This window comes from Staurois parvus, unplaced genomic scaffold, assembly GCF_062004578.1.
Source record: "Staurois parvus isolate SC_StPar_1 unplaced genomic scaffold, SC_StPar_1.0 ptg000299l, whole genome shotgun sequence".
Classification (NCBI taxonomy): Eukaryota; Metazoa; Chordata; class Amphibia; order Anura; family Ranidae; genus Staurois; species Staurois parvus.
This window is the reverse complement of record NW_028318095.1, coordinates 18,613,445-18,637,705: the sequence shown is the minus strand read 5'-3', so window position 1 is coordinate 18,637,705 and position 24,261 is coordinate 18,613,445. Positions and strand designations below refer to the sequence as shown.

The window sequence follows — 24,261 nt, the reverse complement described above, 5'->3', positions numbered from 1 at the left end:
CAAGTTGTGAGAAAGCAGAGAGAAGAACTGAAGCTGGGCACAATGCTGAATCAATACAGGACTTGGGTAAGGCTGGGGGGCACTGCTGCTGTAAGGTTTATTACCCTAATGCTGAGAATGCATTAAGCTGAACAAACTTTTAGCCTTTACTACCACTTTAATTGTGCATTTTTAGTCCAGACGGAGGTGTTTGTGAAAGGTTTTTAATTTAACTTGATGAACAATTTGTGAATTTGTAATTTGATTTGTACTCATGTAGAGCAAGTAGTAACCTCCAGCATCTGAATAAGAAACCTGGTAATTAGTCACATACTGAGAGGAAGCGCACTACATACTGTCAAAAAAGAAATTACATCATAAGGCAGCAGCTCATAGAATATTTGCAGGAGATAAAAAGGGAGATTTAGCAGTGCATATGCAAAAGATAGAGGATGAAGGGCCACTCTCCTGTATCTACCTTACGCGTCAAAGTTTACTGGTGAGGTTCTGAGTTTCTAGCAACTATAAAATACACAGACAGATGAACTTTAATATGGAGAGGATTTATTATACAAAAGTATAAAGGCAATCAGCCACCCCCTTCCATACAATACATTAATTCTTCATTCAACAGAGATTTTTTAGACAATAAATAAAAAAAAATACAACAAAATAATTCAGACACACTATAGAACATCAATATCACAGTTGCCAGATCCATCACACGGTTTCTAGATCTAGAATTGTCAATAGGTTCCAGATTTTCTACATAAGTAATCATGTCATTTCACCGTAGCACCTTCACTGTACTGTACAGCGCTGGATATGGCTCGTTAGTCGCACTGTTGTAAAACCCGCCACAACAAACTGTGCACAGCAGATATTTATTATTGGCACTCCATCAGTAAAATAGTTTGTACGAATGGCTATCAGAATTTAGACAAATTTTATCAATTATTCTGGGATAGTGCAGGTTATTCTGTAAGATAACATTAAAAAAAAAAATGAAACAGCTCTAAAACTGCCTAATAATAACTAAGTACCTACTGATCTGTGATTGCTAGTCTTCAGCACCACACTGATCTTATAACTAGAAACAGGTTGTTTCTGCTGAGGACCAGAAGAGCCAGATCTCACCCATACATCTGCAACCAGTGGAAAGAGCGTGGTGCTAGTTATGGGATCAGTGGGGCTGCAGCCCATAATAATGCATGCAGGTTACACAGTCCATTAGTGTTACTACAGAGACCTGTAGGTACTTTGCCATCATTAGGAAAGCAACCTACAAGCCCATTGTCAACTCTTGTATCCCTTTTGCACTGAAAAACAGATAAGGGCATATTCCAAATCAAATATAATTTGACAATTAGACCAACTTGCAGCCCCCAACTTATTTTTGCATTGGCCACTATGCTCAATGTAGTAGATGTGATACTCTGAATAGCCTTAAAATGGGGATGATGAGAAGGTAAGCCTGTGTGTGTTCTCTGGTTCAGAAACTGTTCTCTCCCTTTGTCCTTATACACTGAAGCATGTTAGGGAGGTAGCAGTGTTGTACCATTATCATGTGACAAAAGGCTGCAGTCCCCTGCAAGAAGCTGTCCTAAACTAGCTGACTGGTCTTTTATGAAACTCAGATGAATGGAAGCGGACTAGACTTTGATTTAAATGCAGTGGGAGAGCATGGTCAGTTTATTGGTCAACTTCATAACAGTAAACTAAAAGAAAATGGGAGCCTGCCACTGCAGACCTTCTTCTGAGAAGGCTACCTACCTGGCCAATATAAAGACTGTGTAGCATTAATGTTTATTCACTAACAAGAAACATGTACCCAGGAAAATCAAAATTCTTTATCTGCACACTTGTTCTAGATCAGTGATAGAAAACATTAAACCAAGATAGTTATACTAGAAACTAGCAATTTTCAAAAGATCAGCAATAGCAGAATTCAATTTTTCGGCAAAGATTTCCTTTTACTTAATAAATATTCAATTTGTCTTGTTTAAAAGAGCAGTAGCAACACCTTCCAGTTGAACATAAATTAGTTTCAGAAGGCTGCCAAACCATGACAGTATCCCACAATAGGTTATCCATTATGTAATTTTTGTTTTACGTGTGCAATACAATGCCATATCGAGAACAGGCCAATAACAGAGCTGCGCACATATTTTATGGATTGATATGCCAGAAGATTTTTTAGTGAAATGTATAGATCATATAGTGCCACAGCACACCTATTCAACACATCACATCAGACAAAGAATTCCTGTCATACGACTGATCAGTAACAGAACCCCCGGATAAGAAATCATCAGAATCAAATCCCAAAGCTGTCTCGCATATTTAATTATCAAACGGTCAATTACAAAAGGAGTAAAAAGGCTATAAAATTTAGAGTAGAAAATCTTGCTGCCACTAGAGGCCACGTAAAATACAAACAACCCTGGCAGCCATCTAGAGGAAAAAAGGACCACAAGACATGGTCCCACTTTGTCACGTGGCATTTTGCATTTTGTTGAGAACTTATTGGCTTTTACTTGTTTCTCTCTTAACATTGACCCTTTTGTAGCCAAAAGACTCATTCAAGTTACCAGTTAAATAATCATCCTTGCACAGGACTCCAGCACCACAAATATTCCTGAGGTAGACCCATCTCTGCTCTATTGCAAGGGGCACACCTCACAGTTCTCACTCTGATTGGACACTTTGGCTTCATCTTAACACCTGGTCTTTAGTTCTGAGTGATGAGCTCTCAGGTAAAAACTGCTGTTGACCTCAACAACAACATAAATGCCTAGCAGAGCCTTCCACATGTCACAGTTAAACCAGTTATCCCTTGGTGCCAGATGTTTAGATATATTGCACCAACCATATGTAAAAATCCACTGTTGTGTGGCGCAAAGGAATGTTATTCAGTATAGGCACCCAATGTGTTATTGTTAAATGCCACGTGGCAGTTTCAGACTATTGCAGCAATTATCACACTGTTCCCAAAAGAGAAGAACAAAGGTGAGCATTTTGGTCATATACACATTTTGCTCTTTATTTAGGGACACCATCCCCCCCAAAAAAGCATTATTGGTGCAGTGAACCACCAGTTTTCACAAGGCATCACAGTTGACTTGGTCATATTAACTCAAAATTAACTGTTCACTGGCTAGAGGAGAAGATATTTGCAGCTCTTCTGTAACCATCCTCCTTTGTGGAGCAGAGCATCTTGAGTAGTGATCACGAACAGTAAATAATGAACCAAAACACTACTAATTTCTAACAAGAGTCTATGTTTCCTCTTTACATGTCCCAGCTTTGTAATTATGCAATTATTTTCTGAGGGATATCTACAGACGCTCGAAGGAATACAGCATTGTCACGTACATAGTTACGTTTCCGTATGTCCTCATGAGAGATAAATTTGGGGTATCCAAAACCAAGTGTACTTTCATCCAAGGAATTTCTAGAGCCACTTGGCTTCTGGAAGTTCTTCCAGTTAGGGTCAGGGTTGAAAGTTTCGGTAATGTGCTGGGGTTTGGACAGCGATGGATCACTCTGGTCAAGAAGGGAAAATGTAACACGATAGGAAAAAGGCCATTCCAGTAGGTTGTCATACTCTCCGGGAAGCACCCTAATATACACTGAAAGGTAGCTTCCTTCACCACTGCCATTCCCATTCAAAAAGGCAGAAACCTGGAGCTTGTAGCCATATCTGTGTGTGTAGAAGGGTGGACTAAAGGACTCATAATTGCCTCTGACTTTGGCTTCCTGCAGTTTGCGAGAGTAGTCACTGATCTTCCAGATAAGAATCCCTTCACTGCTCACAGACAACTCTTCCACCTGCTTCCTCAGTTCTTGGATCTCTGTTCTCTGACGACTTACCAGAGAAGACATCATGCTGAGGTGAGCCCTCATGTTCTCTTCCAGGTGCCTGCTCATGCCAACCTTGGGGCACTAAAATACAAGTTGAGATACAACAAAATTAACTTCTCAAAACTTTTTTTTTTAAACAAGACAATGTATTTTATACATAAAAGCAGTACTGCTCAGCAAATATATAAGCATTATACTAAACCTAGTCATAGATGGATCAAAATGTGGCCGGTTCAGCAGGGAGTAGCCGAAGTTTAGTCCATCTGTGGGCAGACTGGTTGTACAGAAATCAAGCTCTTGAACAGTCATATTTCCCCCCCCCCCCCCCCCATTTGATCAGTGCCAATGGGTATAGCTGCCAATAATAATCATTGTATTCTGACAGCGGGGAACGCTCCCTGCTGTCAGAATGCAATAGCCCCACAGGAAGGAAAACTGTGTTGATGGGGGAGTCAAACCTTTTTTTTCTGTTCATCCCCTTGGTTGAACAAATAAAATGCATCATCTATGGCCTGCCTGAGTAGTAAAAGAGCTGAAAATTATTTTCAAGTATTTATGTTAAAGTAACTAAACAGTTCCTTTACTTATTTAAGGGGTCAGTACAAAACCGAACATTGTTTTAGATGTTACAGTATCAGCAGCTCCAGCAATAAAGGTGCTCCTGCAGAGACCAAGGCTTTGCCCGACCCCTGCATATACTCTTGCTCTTCTTTTTATAGCACACAAGTCAGCTCACTCCACATCTACATGCTCCTTATTGTAAAATGAAGATGTGATCATTTCTGTATTAAAAATGGGTAGACATTAAAAACGAAGGTTCAAAGATTCCTAGAGCTGGATTCCCACTAAGCTATAACCAGTGGGTGATTCAAACAGCAGGCATCTAAGTAAACCTATAATAGTTGCGACTTCAAGCCATTGGCAGATAATGATTTAATAACAGCACAAAGAATGACAACCATAGCAACCATGAAATCCGTTCAGAAAAATGACTGGTTATTAGGCATTACAAAACATTAATGCTTGTTTCTTACCCTGTGTTTACATCCAGAATCTTTGAAAGGGCAGAGCACTAATGCAGAACTACAACTGTCCTTCAGGTGCCCACTGAGGTCTTCTCTGGCAACGTTGGCAATGCCACACTGGTTAGGACAGGAAACAGGGTACCGAGGACACTGGTACTGGTGACTCTGCAAAAAAAAAAAATCAGTCATACAATTAGTCCTATTATGCATTGTCTTCCACTGCAGTCATCATTGTTCAAGAAAACTCTAAGCTCTCAATATCAGTAAACACAGTGCATTTCAATGTGGTCCACCATTTTGAAGGAGTATGAAGAAGAATATAGAAGACAGGACTGCATCTACATCAATTCTGATCATGGTGGGGGGGATGAAAGAAGGAAGAGAAATAACAGCTACTAGTGTGCTTGCACTGAGGCTTAAGGAGAAAGAGGGGACCTTTTAAGTCAACTGTAAAGCTGTGAAGCAATAGGCCCATCTATAGGTACCTGGGGCCTGGCCATCTCTGAAGGTAACCACTTGCATCCACAGCACAAAGCAGAACACCTGTGTTTGCATTACTTCATCTATGTAAATGACTAGTTAACCTCCATAAAGCTGCCATTTACAGTTGCCCATCATGACAAGCTGTCACCTTCAGTGTTTTCCTGTCATAATTAGTTTTAGAAAATAGATGTGGCGGTGTAACCTCACATGATTTACAGAATGGGAAAAATGTATGCCTGAAAACATATTTCTATATAGAGTGAAAAGAACAGTGTCTATCTGGTTAGCACTTCTGTCTAGCAGCTCTAGGGTTGCTGGTTCGAATCCCAACCATGGCACTATTTGCATGTTCTCCCTGTGCCTGCGCAGGTTTCCTCTGGGTATTCCAGTTTCCTCACACACTCCAAAGACATGATGATAGGTTAATTGGCTGCTATCTAAATTGGCCATGGTATGTGTATGTATGAATGTGAGTTAAGAACCTTAGATTGTAAACTCCTTGATGGTTAGGGACTGATGTGAATGTACAATATATATGTGCTGCGTAAATTGACTGCACTATATAAGTACCTTTTATAAATAAGGAGATTAGAAGCTTTTAAGAAGTCATTTACAAATAGGGCCACATCAAACAAAAATTCACTTTAACAAAACTAGTGATACCTATTATAATAAAAGAAAAAAAAATTGTTGAAGGTTAAAAAGGGACTTAGAAGAAAGATAACTTGAGGCCATGTCAGGGTGTTAGTATCAGAAACCCACAAACAGTCATTATGACTCACATTACAAAGACGTCACAACAAAGTTCAAATATATTACAAAAAACTTAAAACAGACATTTCAGGCATACCATATGTATATACAGGGAGGAAGAGCCAATTTATCCATCCTAAATCATTGAACAGTTCAACATTCCAATCATGCATGTACAGATTATTTTCCTGGTTATGTGAAATTCCCAGAACAGAAGCAGTGGATGATTCAATATTCCTATAAAAGCCCTATGAAATCATTAGAGACCAGCAATATCACCACCACAGGAGGCTTTGCACCCAATACCCAAGACATGTTGCTAGTTAAAAAAGAACTGGTAGGGTAGGTATTGGTTTGCCTAAAATATGGCTTCATTGTAGTTTTCAGCCTTCTGACATCCTCACTCTTCAAGAAGAATCACCTCTATATTATAGCCCACCATGCAAATTATTACCTGTATAGTGTCATAAACAAATTCCTTGCTGCAGTACGAGCATGGCTGAGTACGCTTCGGGCACTCCGACAGGGAATGCTGGGACAAAACACGTCTCATCATACGAGCGCCACACTTGTTCTCACAATAAACGCTCTCTTGAGGACAGCAGCCTTGGTGTTCCTACAGGACAAGAGGGTTGGAACGGGTTAAAGCACAGAACCATTGGAGTATTCTCTGCTGAGACAAAACGGGCACGACGTACTCAGCGTGAGAAGGATGAGAGGCATTTAAATGTTTGACAGTGCTAATACATCAAAGATTATCGCTCCAAATTGTAAATGTGTAAGTCATTAGCTGGAAATGTGAAATATTAGGCCAGGGAAGGAGCTCAGAAATAGTGGCCTGTATTACAAGAATTTTCTAGGGTAAAGTAAACGGCCTTATATGGTCTCAAACATAGGAAATTAAAGATTAAATAAATTCATTCAAGTGTAAATGTTTAGTGAAACACATGGATATAATCCAATTCTCACCAAGTAGTTTATTGACATCTGTTTTTAATAGACAACAAAACAATAACACACACACACACACACACACACACCTCTAATATGTCATATGCAAAAATGCAAAAAACTAATGGGAATTTATTGGAACAAAAAAGACGGACAACCACATGTTACTGTATAAAACATGTTTATTGAAACATATCTTCCAAACAGTTACCATAAAAACAGTGTTTGGCTAGTCAGCCCAATAAATCACAGCATTGTGTATTATGACATCTAAATCCTCCAGATGTCGACGCGTTTTGCTTATTAGCTTCCTCAGGACCCTGAAAGTTTGGAAGCAAAGAAGTCCAATGCCCTAACTGGAAGAATATAATATATATATATATATATATATATATATATATATATATATATATATATATATATATATATATATATATATATATATATATATATATATACACACATACATATACATACATACATACATACACACACACACACACACACACACACATATATATACACATACACAACACCAGTCATACAATTATGATTATTACAGAAATCTTACAAAAGGAAACCTTCTCCACAAACTCACGTCAACATGAGTGGTGATATAGGGCAGCAGCATCCACACAGCGGTCAAAGGATGGTCATGGATGAACATCCATACACAAAGCTATGTCTATGGATGTTCTTCCATGACCATCCTTTGACCGTTGTGTGGATGCTGCTGCCCTATATCACCGCTCATGCTGACATGAGAGTCTGTGGAGAAGGTTTATTTTTGTAAGATTTCTGTAATAATCATAATTGTATGACTAATGTGTATCTATGTCTATCTTCCAGTTTTGGCATTGGACTTCTTTACTTCCAATATTTCAGGGTCCTGGAGGAAGTTAATAAGCAAAACGCATCGACCTCTGGAGGACTTAGATGTCATAATACTGTGACTTATTGGGCTGACTAGTTTGGAAGAGATATTATATATATATATATATATATTTATTTATTAGAGCAGGGTTTGGGGGCTGTGTCTTGTGGGGCCAAGCCATGGCTCTATATAGAGCACCAGTGCCCCCCATAGCAAGCGGCTTGCTGTTGGGAACACTGGTCAAGGAGACGAGAAGAAGAGGATCGGGGCTGCTCTGTGCAAAACCATTAGACAGAGCAAGTAGGTATGGGAAAAAACAAATCCTTTAATATCACTTTAACTGCTGCAAAGGAAAAGATCACCATTCTATATGTGCAGCTTGTGTAAACTCTAAGGACTGGATGAATAAAAAGAGGTACCCTGTCATATGGTCTTCTATATGGGGCACACAGAAGCAAATCAGTAAAAGATGGGTTGTACATGTGTTCTCACCTCGTAGGCCTCTCCTGTAAAATCGCTGCCACAGAATTCGCATCGAACTTTGCGCTTGGGACAGTCGTGCTGCATGTGCTCTGGCAGATCTCTGCGGATCAGTTTGGTGCTACAGCGATTGGGGCACGGGATCACATTAAAGGCACAAACACTGAGATGAGTCTGAAGAGACAAAAATTAAGATTTAATGACATGGGATTAATTTTAAAAAAAGAAATCGCAAATGTTAATTTGCAAAGGGAACATATTTCTTTAGCCATGATGTTTCTTACCAGTGGAACTTCACCATCTCAATCAGCATTGACCATTTTTAATCCTTATGCTGCTGGCATTAGTAAATAGATAGGAACATATACTATATTTATTGGTTCTAAGCTTTTTACGTTTCTTCAGTTACTTCCTGGTTTCTTGCCTAGAGAAATGATGTCATACATCCCAGGAGTCTTCTAGAGGGGAGGAGGGGTTTTCTCAGCTAGGGACGCCCTCCAGAGGGATTTCTCACCAAAATAAAGCATGGAGACATGGATGGATGGGCGAGTTTGCTTTTAATCTTAAAACTGAATTAAGTAGTATTTTTGCTTTGTGATGCTCGGATGCAGTGTAGATCCACTTTAATGTATAATGTTGAAGAGTTGTTGAGAGGCTTAAAGTCACAAACAGCACAACATTTTTTGCCTTAATCAGTTTGCCACCTGCAATGGTAACGGAGTGAAGATTACAACTTAAATTGGACCTGAACACAAAAAGTGAAGATTTGCCATGCCATTGAGAATATCTAGAGGTGCTTATGGTGCATAAGCAGTACTCTGAAAAATGTACCTTGGTGTCTGGACTGAAAAACAGCACTGCATGTCCTGGTGTGCAAGGGGGCCTATGGTCTCCTGTGCCTACAACCACATAGCTGTGTCTAAGCAGTGTAAGATCTAAGGCACTACAGCTTATGACAGCTGGTCTCAGGAGATCTTCACTATTCTCAATGCAAAAGGCTCTGACAGGAGGAAGGATAACCTTGCCTCTACCAAGATGGCCACCTTCATATAGAAACACAATGCAGAACAAGGCATTGTAAGCCACTACTGAAGAAAAGATCAGTCAATACAGGGGGCTAGTCCAGTTCATTTTTAATGTTGCAGCAATAGTGCAAAGAGCAGCCCCAATCCTCCTCTTCTGGGGTCCCCCCGACAGCTGTGCTGCCTGCGTCTATAGACATAAACAGCATGGCTGAGCCCTATCCCACCTCCTCGTTACCGGATTTGATTGACTGCAGTAGGAGTCAATGGCTCTCGCAGTCATCAATCTGACCTGTGAGGAGAGAGAGAACGGAGTGATCCGCTGCTTGCGGGCATAGCACGGGATTGAAATTGGGCTAATGTAAGTATGGAAGGAAGGAAATGGGCCTGGGGGGGATCCTGTGACACAGAAGGTGGTTTACCTTACAGAGAATGCATTAGAGTAAAAAACCTTAAGCCTTTAGAATCACTTGAAAAATATCAAATTCATTTCTGGAGAAAATACATGCTAGAAAATAGAATACCCTAAATGTTTATGCTACAACTGGACTTTAGTACAACATACAAAAGAGAAGTACTGCACTGCAGCCAGAGAACATTTCTGCAGTAAGGCAGCTGGTTCCTCAGAGTGCACCATTCCTCAAAGAATGACATTAATACAGAAACTCGTGCTTCTTTAATAAGTCATACAGGCTAATCCAATCAGGCAATACTCATGACAATGGGAACCTTGCTCTTTGTTTTACTGAATAAATCCAGCAATAATTACCTCTGGTACTCTAAATATAGCTGCCAATTGCCTCACCTGGAGCTGCTTCAGCTGCCCACTCCAGCGACAACCCTCTTCACTATGTATACATCGTATAGACAGACTAAGGACTTGAGTTTCCAGCTCTCGATCCGGGTAGATCTGCAAAACAGTCAAAGAAAAAAAAAAAAAATAGAACTTTCAGAAATAGTTTCTCACCAATGCTAAAGAGACTGTGTATGCTGCCTAAAACAAAGAAAGCATTTTCATCTGGGTGCCACCTGCCGTGTACCTAGTATGTCCAGAGCTAAATCCATGCCAGCGGTCATTTTCCTGAGAAGTGTGTAGTAGAACACATGTGACAGCTGCCAGTTCAGCTGTGTCTCAATCATTCAACGAAGCATTTGTCACAGACTGGCACCAGAGGAAAATAAGCCTTTGTAATATCATGTCAGAACATTCCATCAATGGTACAGAACATGTGCAGCAGGAAAGGGGTACAGATATAGAAGGAGGAAGGGTAGCGCTAGGTCTCCATGGATAATGATAGACCATGCTGACATATTCCGAATAGCCATTCATAGCACAGCCCTATACACACCAGCACTGCCTCTCCTGTAGTGCTGCTACCACAAAGCCTCTTTCTCTCGTGCATCTCAATACTGTACTGACATTGCTTTATCTCCAGTCAGTGCTGGGCTTGGCTCGGACACAAGGCACAAAAGCACGGTTTATACTCCTCTAGGAGCTGCATTTAAAAAGGCGCCTGGAACAGAAGGGCATTGTTGTGGGTCAGGGTGTCGCCTGGGCTCAGCTTATAGTGGTTCTGGAGACGTTTTCTTTGGCAAGGGCTGCATTGGCTGGGTCTACTTATTGGCTATTTTAGAAGACAGACCTTCGAGTTGAACAAAAAATATATCTGTCACTGAACAGCAGAAAACTAATCTGCTGCATACTAACAAACTAATCCTTCCAATGACTTGGAACACTTCTTCCAAGATGAAACAGTCCTTTTGTTCAGGTATGACATTCACGCATAGGACCATGTTTACCAAAGCTCTGCAAATAATAATGGAAATATAAAGCTCCTTTCTTCAGTCATCACTGGAAATCTTTCTTGAAAAACATACTTTCAGAGACCAGAGATGGGATTACAGTTTCCGGTCATGGTTTTATGGCATTTGAAACAGACCGAGACTTGGATGTGTAGGAATGAAAGTGTTTTGCTATACCTGTTTAAAGCAGAGGTCCAGCTAAAATGTAAAAAAAAAAAAAAAAAAAAAAAATTAAAAAAAGTCATCAGCTCCAAAAACTGTAGCTGCTGACTCAAAAACAGCCACTCACTTGGCCCATGATCCCATGGTGTGTTGGCACTGGCCGGTTTCACCAGCCATCCTGTGTCCCCAGCATCTTCAGTGTGGGCACCCGGCTGTGACAGTTTGCATTGGAAGTGGGAGCGTGTACCTGTCAAATTCGGGTACCCCCTCCCCCCCCCAGTTTCCTAAAGGTGCCAATTCTCAATGGGAAGCGGTGAAAGAGGCCTTAAAGTGGAGCTTCCCCATTTGGATGGAGCTCTGCTTTAAGTGCAAAAAAAAAAAATCTCACACACACACACACACACACACACACACACACACACACACACACACACACACACACACACACACACACACACACACACACACACACACACACACACACACACACACACACACACACACACACACACACACACACACACACACACACACACACACACACACACACACACACACCCCTAGTTGATCCTGCCAGAAACATAACGGTTTGTGCTGCACTGAAATCCTAAACAATTCAATCATCCTTAACCAGTTCAGTCTGTGGGCTACAGAGCCTCCAACATTGATATGAGGAGAGAGGAAACTGTTCTGCAATCCTAACCCTTTTTTCACAAGGCTTCTCCACAGGCACAGAACAGTGGGAGAGTAAGCATTGTCACCCTAGGACAGGAAGTGTGATGTTACTGGCAGGATCACAAAAAAATTAAAATAAATAAATAATATTAATTCAGCTACTACATCGAAGGCATGCTGCATTATAGACTGAGGCGGATTTAATGAAACCGGTGCACACAAACACAAAATCTGGTGAAGCTGTGCAGAGTGACCAACAAGTTTCCAACTTCAGCTTATTCAATTAAGCTTTGACAATAAAACCTAGAAGCTGATTGGTTACTATGCACTACTACACCAAATTGTGCGTGTGCCAGTTTTAGTAAATCTCCTCCATAGTGTATGTTCTTGGGTTTAAACACACTGTAAGGAGAAAAGTATAGATAGTGAGGGAGTCTGATGTTTGTCAGATAAACTATGCTTCTCCATATTTTCCAGTTAAATGCCAATTCTCGTGAATATGCATTTGCCAATTTGTTCACTTCCGGGACAAGCAACAAATTCAAGAATACCAGCAAGCAATTTGTATTTGTTAATGGCTTAGTTCTAATTCTGCTTATACATATTCAGATAATTGCCCCAAAATGATACACATCTCTACTAACCATACACGCTTCATAAAGTCTCAAGTGTGAAAATATATCTGCAATATGTACAAGTAGAGATTGATTAGAAGTGAGAGTCTAATGGCCTTATTAATAAGCCAGTGCTTAGCGGAATGATATGTAAAGCAAAATAATTCTAACAATCATATTCAGTTATTGCAGTCAGATCAGTTAGGTCATTATCTTCAAATTGTTGGCACTTCATAGCTCTCTGCACTGCTTTACTAGATCATTTTGATTAGAGAGAACATAATCTGTAGCAATGGCTGTAGATTTCTTACAGTTACTTGGTAGGTCACAGATATTGTCATATTATCTGACATATTTAATAAGATAAATGTGCAGTACTGAATCACAATCCATTAGAACAAGGATGTCCAACCCATGGCTCCAGCACATCTGGAGAGATTCCGGGGATGCCATTCCAAGTACAGCAGCCTTGGCTCCAGGCATATACCGTTAGCTGCAGTGTAGCTCCCCTTCGGCTGTGCATCCTCCAGAGGTTTCGGTTTGTGGCTTTCCTTTCCATTTTCCTGACCAGGAGTAGGATCACTGTCTTTTATCTGGGACCCCTTCACTGGGCATACACTGGTTTTTATGTGTAAATGGATTATTTGTTTGTTTAAAAAAGCTGCTATTCGCTATTGATTGGAGTCCCTCTGTGTTTCCCTGTCAGATACCCCCACAGATCTCCAGGTTAGTGCCTGGCCTCCATACAAGATTAGCCCTCGGATGAGACAGCTCATCCAAGCTCTCTAGCAGTGCAAGCCTTTGGATATGGACTTCACATGAACTCCTTGCTATGTTTCCCAATACATACAGTCATTATCAACTATTGGTTTCATCTGCAGAAGGAGTTGTTGAGCTTTTTTTATGTGTGGCCCAAGAATTTCTCTTTTTCCAATGTGGCCCAGGAAGGTCAAAAAGTTGGACACCCCTGTATTAGTCCTCATGCACACTGGACATTTTTACAGCTGCTGCTTTTGAGTTTTTTTTCTATAGCCAGTAAACTTCCCAGCATGTTATCCTATGTGCCCATGCACACAGACTGTAATCAACATTTTTTTGGCTGGGACGTTTTTTGGCTGTAAAAAAACCCAGGACTAGTGGGTTTCTAGAGGAGTTTTTTAGCTGTAAAAACGCTCTAAACGCTACTAAAAAAAGAAAAAAATGTTTTGTTTTGGTACAAAAAAAACCCTAAAAACACTAAAAAAGCAAATGTGAAAAAACACGGCTAAACGCTAATACATAAACACTACAAAACGCTGAAAAACACAAATTTTTTTTTACAAAGCTAACATCACCAGTGTTATTAAACGCCCAGTGTGCATGGAGCCTTAGAAGGAGAGTGATAGCCAGCACTTCAGGCAGTGGGAGAAGCTGGTTATCACATGGAGAAATACTGCAGCTTGTGAGCAGACCTCTTCACAGAAGAGTTAGGGGTCAGGGCTGGATACAAAGTACCACGTATGCACTGCAGACAGCACTGTGCGAGGATTATTATTGGTTCCTGTTGCTCCCAATTGAGTGAGGGCAGGAAAAATATCTCCCCTTCCATTGTTTATATAGAAATATTTGCTCCTTTATAGCCAAAGTTTGTATTTGTTCAAAAAACCTTGGGCTATCCACATCAAGAGTTGTTCAACAGTTTTGGTTAAAAAGGAAAACAAATTGTGTCTTACCTTTGCGTAGTCTAGCGGAAGCTGATCTTCTGGACATTTAAAAACACCTTCACTGCAAAACAAAAAACACGATGTTTAAATATACGGAAACTAATGAGGAGCTAGTATCAAGCAGAAAACAAAAATAATTGCAGTTCGCTAAACATATGTATTGCAGAATGGAAGATCTTCTAAACTTCTCTTAATTCATTCAGGTCCGTGCCTTGCACAAACCTCCTGTGATGCAGTGTGTCAGTTTCATTAAGATCGTTAAGAATATGAAAAACGTCACTCGATGGAACTTCCAGGAAACACTGAGAAAAACAAATCATCATGGGAAAGAGAAACTGTGCTAGCTTTACTAGCCATGCATGAGATAAATGCTGCATAACCAAATCACAGACTGGGTTATGCAAGAGACCAATGTTACCATTGACATCATTTATAGTTAAACATTCATAAACATTTTAGCAATAAAGATAACTGTGATAAAGCAGGGAGGGGGGAATAAACCATACTCTCTTATCACAATTACAGAGCCACTATTAACAGTAACCTGCTTCGTCTAAAATCATTCACAACACAGAGCAACTCATTGTGGTTGAAAGACCATTTGCGTTTTATATTTACAGGTCTTTAAGAAACTCCAATGCCATACGATTACCTGACAGCAAAGCCATACACATGCATTCATGTTAAAAGATAAATATACTGCATGGAAATTGACAATTTCTAACATATCTGAACAGGCACATATTAGGTCGCCATCCAAACAGTGCCAACAGATAAAGGTGATATACTTAAACAAATTACACAGGTGGAACCTACATTATTTAAACCTCAGATATCAAGTGTCTCATCTTCACATTGCTATGGATTTGTGTGGTGTAATCATGCGAATCTATGGACTCTTTGAGGCCCTCAGAAAGAAGGTTACCTAGGAGTCTGGCAAGGGATTTAAATAGACTGACAAAATTTTTTATATCAATCATTCTACTGTAAGGAAAATAAAAGGACAATAATTTACAAATGTCTTAGATTTCAAACAATTTCTAGGTTGTCTAGGACTGGCCAGCTTAGAAATTCAGGCCAAGAGCTGACTGCTTGATGTTTAAAAGAAGTCTTCAATAACCCCAAAATTTCATTAACTCCTGAAACAGCGTGAACGTGTATGCATCTACAATCATCTACATGCTTCTACAATCAGGAGACTGCACCAATTAAACTTACATAGGACGCATAAATGTGGAAAAAGCCTTTGCTGTCCACAAGTACAATGGAGCCAGACTACCATTTCCCACTAGAAGGTCTAGAACAATGTGCTGCAGACTCCCACAAAGATAGTGGTTTGGCCAGAGTAACAATAGACAAGTTTGGCTGTAAAATGGCAGTTCATGCAAGGAACCCAACAAACATCTTGCAAGTGAAGGAACTTTTAGCTTGAAGTGGCCGAAAATTGGATATTGAAAGACTGGTAGGCAATTAGGCAATATACCTACAAGAAGTCATTTTTGCTAAATGGCTTAATACCAGCTTCTGAGGTCACGGGTGTACTTACTTTAGCCACAGAACATCATTACATCTGTTACCTGATATTTTGTTGAATAGTTAAAATTTTCTTTATGTTCATTCTTTTATGAGCAGACACTTTGAGTGAAGATTGAATGTTTGCTTGCTCAATATGTTGAAAAATCAAAGAAACCATTTCCACTGTCTTTACATAATTTTTCACTTGACTATAAAAATTATACACCATCAGTTATACAATGACCTCATATACCTGTGTATATGGTCATTATAAAAACACATTTGCATTATCACGCGCATGATTTTGAAGATCAGTATGATATTGAAGGACAAAATAAAAAAAATAGTACTATACAATTCTAGGGCACTTTTTTTTTCTTTTTTCTTTTTTTTTTTTTAACTGGGCAGACCAAGATCAAGTCCAAAATTAGTATCCAGATCTTTGGATGAATGGGCAGCTGTAAACATGTTTAATCCCCTTTAAATTAGAAGATTCAGTTACCAAACTTCTATTGTATGGAAACAGTGTCTATCAACAGTCATCTATACAGAGGGAATAATCTCAAGTATCATATGCTATTATTTTCTAGACCCTACAGGAGGATCTTGTGATAATATTTTAGATTAATTAAAATGAACATATCTAACTTTTCTGGAAAAAAAAAATGTTCTCTTGCTCCTCCATATGTTTAACAGAAAAAAAAAAAAAGAAACAAAAAGCTATGCATCTGTTAAAAGCTGCCACATGGTTAATTTTCCCTTCTATGTTCCGATCTGAATCTAGGCTAACTCTTCTGCTTTCAACTACTTCCAAAAAATGAACGAGAAAGACCAGTACTTATTTATAGGGCAGAAAATATTTAGCGGCCAAATAACAACTTTGAAAACAGCCCACAGTCCTAACCTTAATAATATGAGAGAAATGTAAATTCTGCCTCAATTCAGCAAGCCGGTACGTTTTTCATGTTTTATATCAAAGACTTTAGCTTGTCACTAAGTTTAGCATTTGCTATATTTAATGAGCGTAAAGTACAGTAGTAACCAAACTGAACACGAGATGGCTGGCTCCAGGCCATGTTCTATAATGTAATAAAAATATAATTATGTATATCAACCACAACAGTATTAAAAGAGTCTTTACTTCAAGATAATTAGAAGGAAATTATATTATTCCAAGTTTGCAAATTAAATAGTGCACGAAAAGCAATTTGACACAAAGTAACCCTGGACTGTAACTAAGAAGCACTTTCGATATAATGTGTACTCTAGTTTAGAACATGTGAGCAGATATACCCATGCATGTCAAATAAATTGACATCACTTTCAGGCTTACGCAATAACCCATAGCAACCAATCAGAATTCATCTTTCGGTAAGCGGTCACAAAATTCAGAGGAGGGTCACCCCGGTATCCATGTTTTAGCCTATAAAGCAGAAAGGAAGAAAACAGCCAGATGCACCAAGTACTGCACATCTCAGAAAAACAACTAAAACAAAACAAAAAAAAACAAAACACCACTTACTGGAGAAGTCTTAATATGTCCACTCGACTTCTCCTCCCCAAGATCAGTAAGCTTGTAGCATCTGTTGGATTCACAGACATAAGATTGTTGACCGAGCTAGCTGAAAGCAACAAGGTTTAGGCTGGCAAAAGATGGCTAGAGTTTCGAAAGAAAATTCTTAGGAAACATCTTAAGAAAATTTATACAAAAATTCTTAGACCACTCGAATGTCATTTGAGAGATTTTGTTTGCTTTTAACATTTGATTTTGGAATAAATTGAACTTATTGAATGAAAACCACATACACAGTTAGAAATTAGTGCAATCTGTCTGGTTGCGCAAAGTCACAGACATCAATGAGATGGAAGACCTGATCGCCACGGAAAGAGGCCTACATGAAAAATGTCTTAAGAAATGGTATTATTGGCATGACTTTCTCTACTCGGAAGAGGATATTACTCTGCTGAGATAGTTGAACTCAGGAGTTGGCATTGCTGACTTGAAGTAGCTGGAGAGGGGGAGGCAGTGAATGGATCTCCCTTTTCTCCTCACTCCCCTCTTTCTCCCCCTTGTCTCTCCCCCCCCCCTTTTCTTCTGACGTTTATAAGGTAAAATACAACACGGGGTGCAGAGACTCTTATCAGGACCAGGGGCGGACTGACCATTTGGAAACTCGGGCATTGCCTGAGGGCCCGGAGTCAGTAGGGGGCGCCATGAGATGCCCCTGGTACCTTTTTTGAGTTTGGGCAAGGACACAGGGGCCCCATGATCCCCTATTGCCTGGGGGCCCCATGAGTTGTCAGTCAGCCCCTGATCAGGACCCTTAAGATACTCTAGCCAATGTCCACTATCTCTCCAGAATTGGACCTAGATATTCTGATCTCTCTCCAAGATAGTGGGTAATGAATGACAATGTACAAAACAGACCCATGTATAGAAGAACAAAAGTGTACACAGTAATTGTAGAGATGTGGATATTCTTTCTTGGTCTCTGTACGGTTACCATGTGTTGTAACAAAAATAAAGTATTTTTAAAAAGAAAAAAAAAAATTAGTTCAAGAAAAAATGTTCCATCCTACTTCACGTTTTCTCATCACTTTGGCTGAAAACGAACATTGATTTGATCTACTAATGATTAGAAAAACAAGTTTCTTAGAACATTCCTTTCCTAAGAATACTCATTCGAAATTTTACCCATCTATGGCCAGTTTTAAATAGATGTCTATAGTTGGCGTGGTTAGCCAGCAATAAAAACTATGTAAAGCCACCCTAGAGTTGGGGTTTATTGAAGGAACCAAATCACATATCTTTGGCCAACTGATGTTTGGAGGAAATTATGAGGTCTATCAGTTGGTTGGGCTGTTTCCCCAAGATAAGCATACATAGGGGCATATGAGTAAAAGACATACGTAAACACATTCATAACAAGAGTTAACATCGGTCCTTCATAGGGAACAGATGCCTCTGAAAACAATTAATGGCCTTCATGTTCGAAAGTCGGTTCTTTTAATTTTCAATACACAGGGCTCTGTTCTGGAGCTTACATACAATACTTCATACAAGCTTGTGTCACAGCTACATGTTATAGTGCAGCAGCGCTGCTCAGCATGTGAAACATCAGCATCAGCCCATGGATGTGACAAAGTGTTAAGAAACAACCTGTTCTGCCAAGATCTTCTCTTTCTCCAAGCTGTTGTAGCAGAGGTTTTGTCATGACATACATTTGGGTGAACGTTTTTGGGTTTTTTTTTTTGGTTTTTTTTTTTTACAGGCAGACAGTAGGAATGGCATATTACATATCTTCAAATGTTGCGCACTAATAAATATCTTATATTTTTTTTTAGACAAATTTAATGAACAACTAGATTTATAATAGTTTTCCAGAGGGTACAATATCTGTAGTTTACATACACAGACATAAGAAGACGCCTTAGAAGAAGACACCTTATTGTACTGGAAATGGCCTTACATCAAGTCTGGTTGTTTTTCGGCTTTAAAATATATTTTGGCAAAAAGCTTGCAGTAAAATTAAGATGAAATTTGAAGTTATCATCCATGCATTATTTAGGATATCATCCATATGAGTACCAAAATAAGTATTAGAACAGTAAGCCGAAGCCCTGCAGACCTCATGTCAAGTTTTTCCCGAGGGAGCCTAGAGGTCTCATTACATGAATACGCACTCTTCATAACCCAACATACAATCTCCCAGAGGTACGAAGATCTGTTGAGAGAGATTTAGTAAACTAGTTTCAATATATCTGGCACTCCTCCTATGCTACAAATGATTCAATATGAACCCAATTACTGAGCACATCTGGGCTAACTTGCAGATGCTTCTACAATCTACTCTGCCAGCTGGCAGCTGAAGGCTTTCATTCTGAACCCTCTCCCCCCTCATGTAACTTCCTCCCTCTGTATAACCTCAACTCTGCTACATAAGAAAATACTTGACACACTGGCTCATGTGTTTCATGCAACATGCTGCGTGTTCCGTCCTCATACAAACTCCGAGGTGTGATTAACCCACCAAAAATGCTCTACAGTAGATCTGAACAAAATGATTAAGTCTGTTCTACTGGTCCAAACTAAGGCAATCAAACTTCTCAACTGTTTTTATCCCCCCCAAAGTATCCAATGTTCTCTGTAGGTTACATAGTTATACAAATACATAGTAGATAAAGGTTGAAAGACCCAAGTCCATCAAATTCAACCTGTGTTTGTGAGTTATGTATGGATTATGTTCGAGCATTTTTAAACAATTTTTCATTAGGGTTGGTTCATACCAGAATGCAGTGTGGAAAGGCACATTCTGTGAGCGTTTCCCACACAGTGCGCAAAAAACGCATTGCCTTTGCAATCTGCTGCGGGTGCCAATACATTGCTATCGTACCCCAAATGCAGATTGCAAACGCAGTGCATTTATGGGCACCAGATTGCATGGTACTGCAGTACAATGCAATAGGTCTTTCAAAAGTAGTGCATGCACTACTTTTGTGCATTTCTGTGTGATCTGCAGCTTTTAGTTTAGAAAAAAAAAAACAACCCATACATTAACATCTTTTGTCTTAAAAGAAATAAGACAAATAACAGAGTTCCGCTGGCCACCAGCACAAGGGGGCAAAGTTCCGCTGGCCACCAGCACAAGGGGGCAAAGTTCCGCTGGCCACCAGCACAAGGGGGCAAAGTTCCGCTGGCCACCAGCACAAGGGGGCAAAGTTCCGCTGGCCACCAGCACAAGGGGGCAAAGTTCCGCTGGCCACCAGCACAAGGGGGCAAAGTTCCGCTGGCCACCAGCACAAGGGGGCAAAGTTCCGCTGGCCACCAGCACAAGGGGGCAAAGTTCCGCTGGCCACCAGCACAAGGGGGCAAAGTTCCGCTGGCCACCAGCACAAGGGGGCAAAGTTCCGCTGGCCACCAGCACAAGGGGGCAAAGTTCCGCTGGCCACCAGCACAAGGGGGCAAAGTTCCAAGTAAAACAAATGTATTAAAACTCACAGCCAGTCCAATCAATATATATCCATGGCAACGCACTGAGCAGCCATACGAAAGCTTGAACGAGTTGCGGTTAATGAGTCGCGGCTCGTGACATCATCACCTGGTGCTGCTACTCCTTTCTGAGCATGTTCATGGCCCCTATGTGCGCGGTTATCAATGCTCGGCTGCTGGGGCGACTTGGCTCACGTGCCGACAGATGGCTCTGCATGCCCACTTCGGCACGCATACCACAGGTTCACCACCACTGGCCTAGGCAATCTGAGCAGAAGTTATCTTCACGCCTCCCTTACCTACAGTCTTCTGGGACCTATCACAGGTTCCAGAAGACTACAGGACCATTCACAAAGCGCAACATTGCTCGAGCATACCCAGCTGTGAATCTGCAGGCAGCAAAGTCAGTTGCCCATAGTTAGGATACCAGCGCTGTTAACCCCACAGCTAGCGAGGAAAAACTAGCCCAGATGATGGTGCTGGATCCCTGGACAGGTAAATGTTCTTTTATTAGGTCCCCGGTCACATCGGTGCTAATTGTCATACGATTTGATAGTTTAAAATTGCATTACAAGTCGCACCCTATTGTCAGCAATGGAAGTGTCAGAGTTGCACTGATTTTGAAAGTAGTTCATGCAGTAGTTTTTGCAAGTTCAGGTGCGACTTGCATAGACAGATGTCTTCCACGTTGCACCGACATCCGCCTTTTGAAATTGTGCAAATTCAAGTAAAGTCGCACAATTTCAAACTCGGATTTGGTGTAACTGAAGACAAAAAGTCAACAGCTACTGAATTTGTAGCTACTGACATAATTTTTTTTTTTCCCCCCCAGAGTGAAGAACCATTTTAAATTACAGGTATTTAGGCTCTGTTCACACTTGTGCAATACAGAACAAACTCAAAATCGAGTGTGTTCCCGTAGTGCACTTTTTGGCGGGCATGCAGTGGTGCCATTAATTGCCAAGTGGTACTTTGATGCACCTCGCTAAAGTGTGTGAATAGCAAAACAAAAATGCATATTAATAAAAACACCATGTGTTTTGGTGCAGCATGAGGTTTACAAAAATGGGCCATGCATTTCTTTGGTGCAATGCAGGTGCGGTAGGCAGTCCATTCAAATGAATAGGCTGCTCTACAACGCACATAAATGTGCGGCAATATATGCACGCTGAAGCATCAAATAGATGTGAACCCTGCCTTGGGTCTTGTTTACATAGGTGGCCAATGGGCATCAAAAAGAGGCAGTTGAGACACAGTTTTACCACTCCTCTGACCACAGGGCCACAAGTTAACATGGCCTGCGACTAGCGATGTTAGTACACATCGCTGCAGTGGTGGCACTGTAAAAGATATATAACCTATTACATTTGGCAGGGTAAACTGCCACCAAACACAACCTATTCAAGTGCATGAGATTCCACTGCAACTGCTCTGCAACAGCATGTAATGCATGTGGTTGCCGAACATGGCTATGGGCTTTAACTAGTTAAATCGTGCCTTCAAAGGAGGTGGCATATTTCCTCCAAGTTTTCTGTCAACTACTCAGGAAACACTACCACACAGGTAAACAAGGCTTTACATATTGTATATTCACATTGGTTCTTGCCCTCAAGAACAGTCTAAGGTCCCCATCTCACAAGCATGAATACTCACAATCACATGCATGGGACAATTTAGAAAGGAGCCAAATTAACCTACCAACATGTCTTTGGAGTGTGGGAGGAAACCGGAGTACCTAGAAGAAACCAACTTAAGCACAGGGAGAAAATGCAAAAACTGCATGCAGACCGTGTCTAGGCTGGGAGAAATGAGGACCTTAGTGCTGCAAGGCAGGAGTTTGGTGGCATAAAGCCACCAAAAACATATACAATGTTTCTCACTTTTTTTTTAGAAACAATGACCAAAAACACAGTTCAGATCTTCACAGCTTCTGATCACTGCCCTGATGTTGGGGCTCAAACAGTACCCAGAGTAAATCATTTTAGGTGGACACCCTAAATCAGGGAACTTCACAAATACAAGCTCCAGACCATCTGTGCATCCACACTTCAGAAATTTCCAAAACACAAAATCTGACTGTTCGTATATCACGCCTTACCCCGAAAGGAAGAGAAATGCTTCAATTTGCCACTTACCTTCACCATCAGTAATAATAAACCCCACAAAATAAATGAGAAGTTTGCATAATCTGAGCCAGGCTCAGTGTCTCTACCCTGCTGAGAAGAATACCCCCTCCGAGATAATATTTAACTTCACCTCTTGCAGAGAAAATAAAAAACAGCCATTTGAATAGTCAAATACAAGGACACAGAGGTTACTGGAACTTTAAAGCAAACATTCAGTTTTCTCTAGAAATGTAACAGAGTTCACATCATCCACCCACCTCGGAGATCAGAAGCCCGCAGCAGAAAACCACCAAAACCAGAAACATGGGACAGGACCATACCGAGAAGGATGCACTGTCTAAATTCCCACGAAGGAGTTTTGCAACCAGCACAACAATCCAGCCCTTCGTTTGCAGCAATGGGAATAGGGCCCTCCCTGATTCTGTCACTTTCAAGTTATGACACATATCACTGATATATTACCGGGTCCAAAAGGGCAAGATGAGAACAAACCCTGTTAGTAAATACAATTTATTTCCACTTCGGAAGATTCCAAGAAAGTTCCCTAGAGCACGCAGTGCCACGCATAGCATATTTCTGTAAAAGCCAGATTTCTTTAGTGTTAACTGAATATACACAGAACACTGGATGCACAGTATATTCAGCCACAGGGGAGCTAACAGGAGATACAATTGTTTTGGATACATTCAATTTATTATATAGCTACAGCTCATATTTTACACTGATTTACCTACAACCCTTGCGTGACAGGAAATGATAGGTTTTCAACAGACCGGACAGCAGAAACTGTTTGATTTCAGGCTGTGATTATAAAGAGACTGATTAGATGTGCATACTAATAGTTGTGGGAAAAATAATACAAATACTACATATATAGTTCTAATGAAACAAATACAAAAATTAAACATTCTGTATTCTAGCCATGCCCCCCTGCAATATTGGGGAGCTGCAATTGCATGCAATGCACACGTGTGCCATGCTGGTGGGAGGTTTACAGGGTCAAACAGGCAGTGAGAAGGTGATATGACCTGACAAAGGCCCTCAGAAGATTATAATTATTGAAATTTTTCACATTTTGTCATCTTACAAGCAAAAACCTAAATGTATTTTATTGGGATTTCATGTGATAGACCAACACAAAGTGGCACATAATTGTGAAGTGGAAGGAAAATGATAAATTGTTTTCAAAATTTATTTACAAATCAATATCTGAAAAGTGTGTCATGCATTTGTATTCAGCCC

The 24,261-nt window shown here is 40.3% G+C and overlaps 1 protein-coding gene across 1 annotated transcript in view; it reads right to left on the bottom strand.

Annotated features, from left to right (window-relative positions):
- Positions 1-526: 526 nt before the first annotated feature.
- Positions 527-24,261, bottom strand: part of TRAF4 (TNF receptor associated factor 4) — a 57,910-nt gene continuing 34,175 nt past the window's right edge. Inside the window, exons 2-7 of the mRNA XM_089682988.1 lie at positions 14,398-14,449; positions 10,237-10,341; positions 8,422-8,583; positions 6,559-6,720; positions 4,878-5,033; positions 527-3,924 (exon numbers count right to left, since the gene is read on the bottom strand). Of these exons, the coding sequence (XP_089539114.1) occupies positions 3,292-3,924; positions 4,878-5,033; positions 6,559-6,720; positions 8,422-8,583; positions 10,237-10,341; positions 14,398-14,449 (1,270 nt within the window). The 3' untranslated portion in view covers positions 527-3,291. The remainder of the gene's footprint in view (positions 3,925-4,877; positions 5,034-6,558; positions 6,721-8,421; positions 8,584-10,236; positions 10,342-14,397; positions 14,450-24,261) is intronic.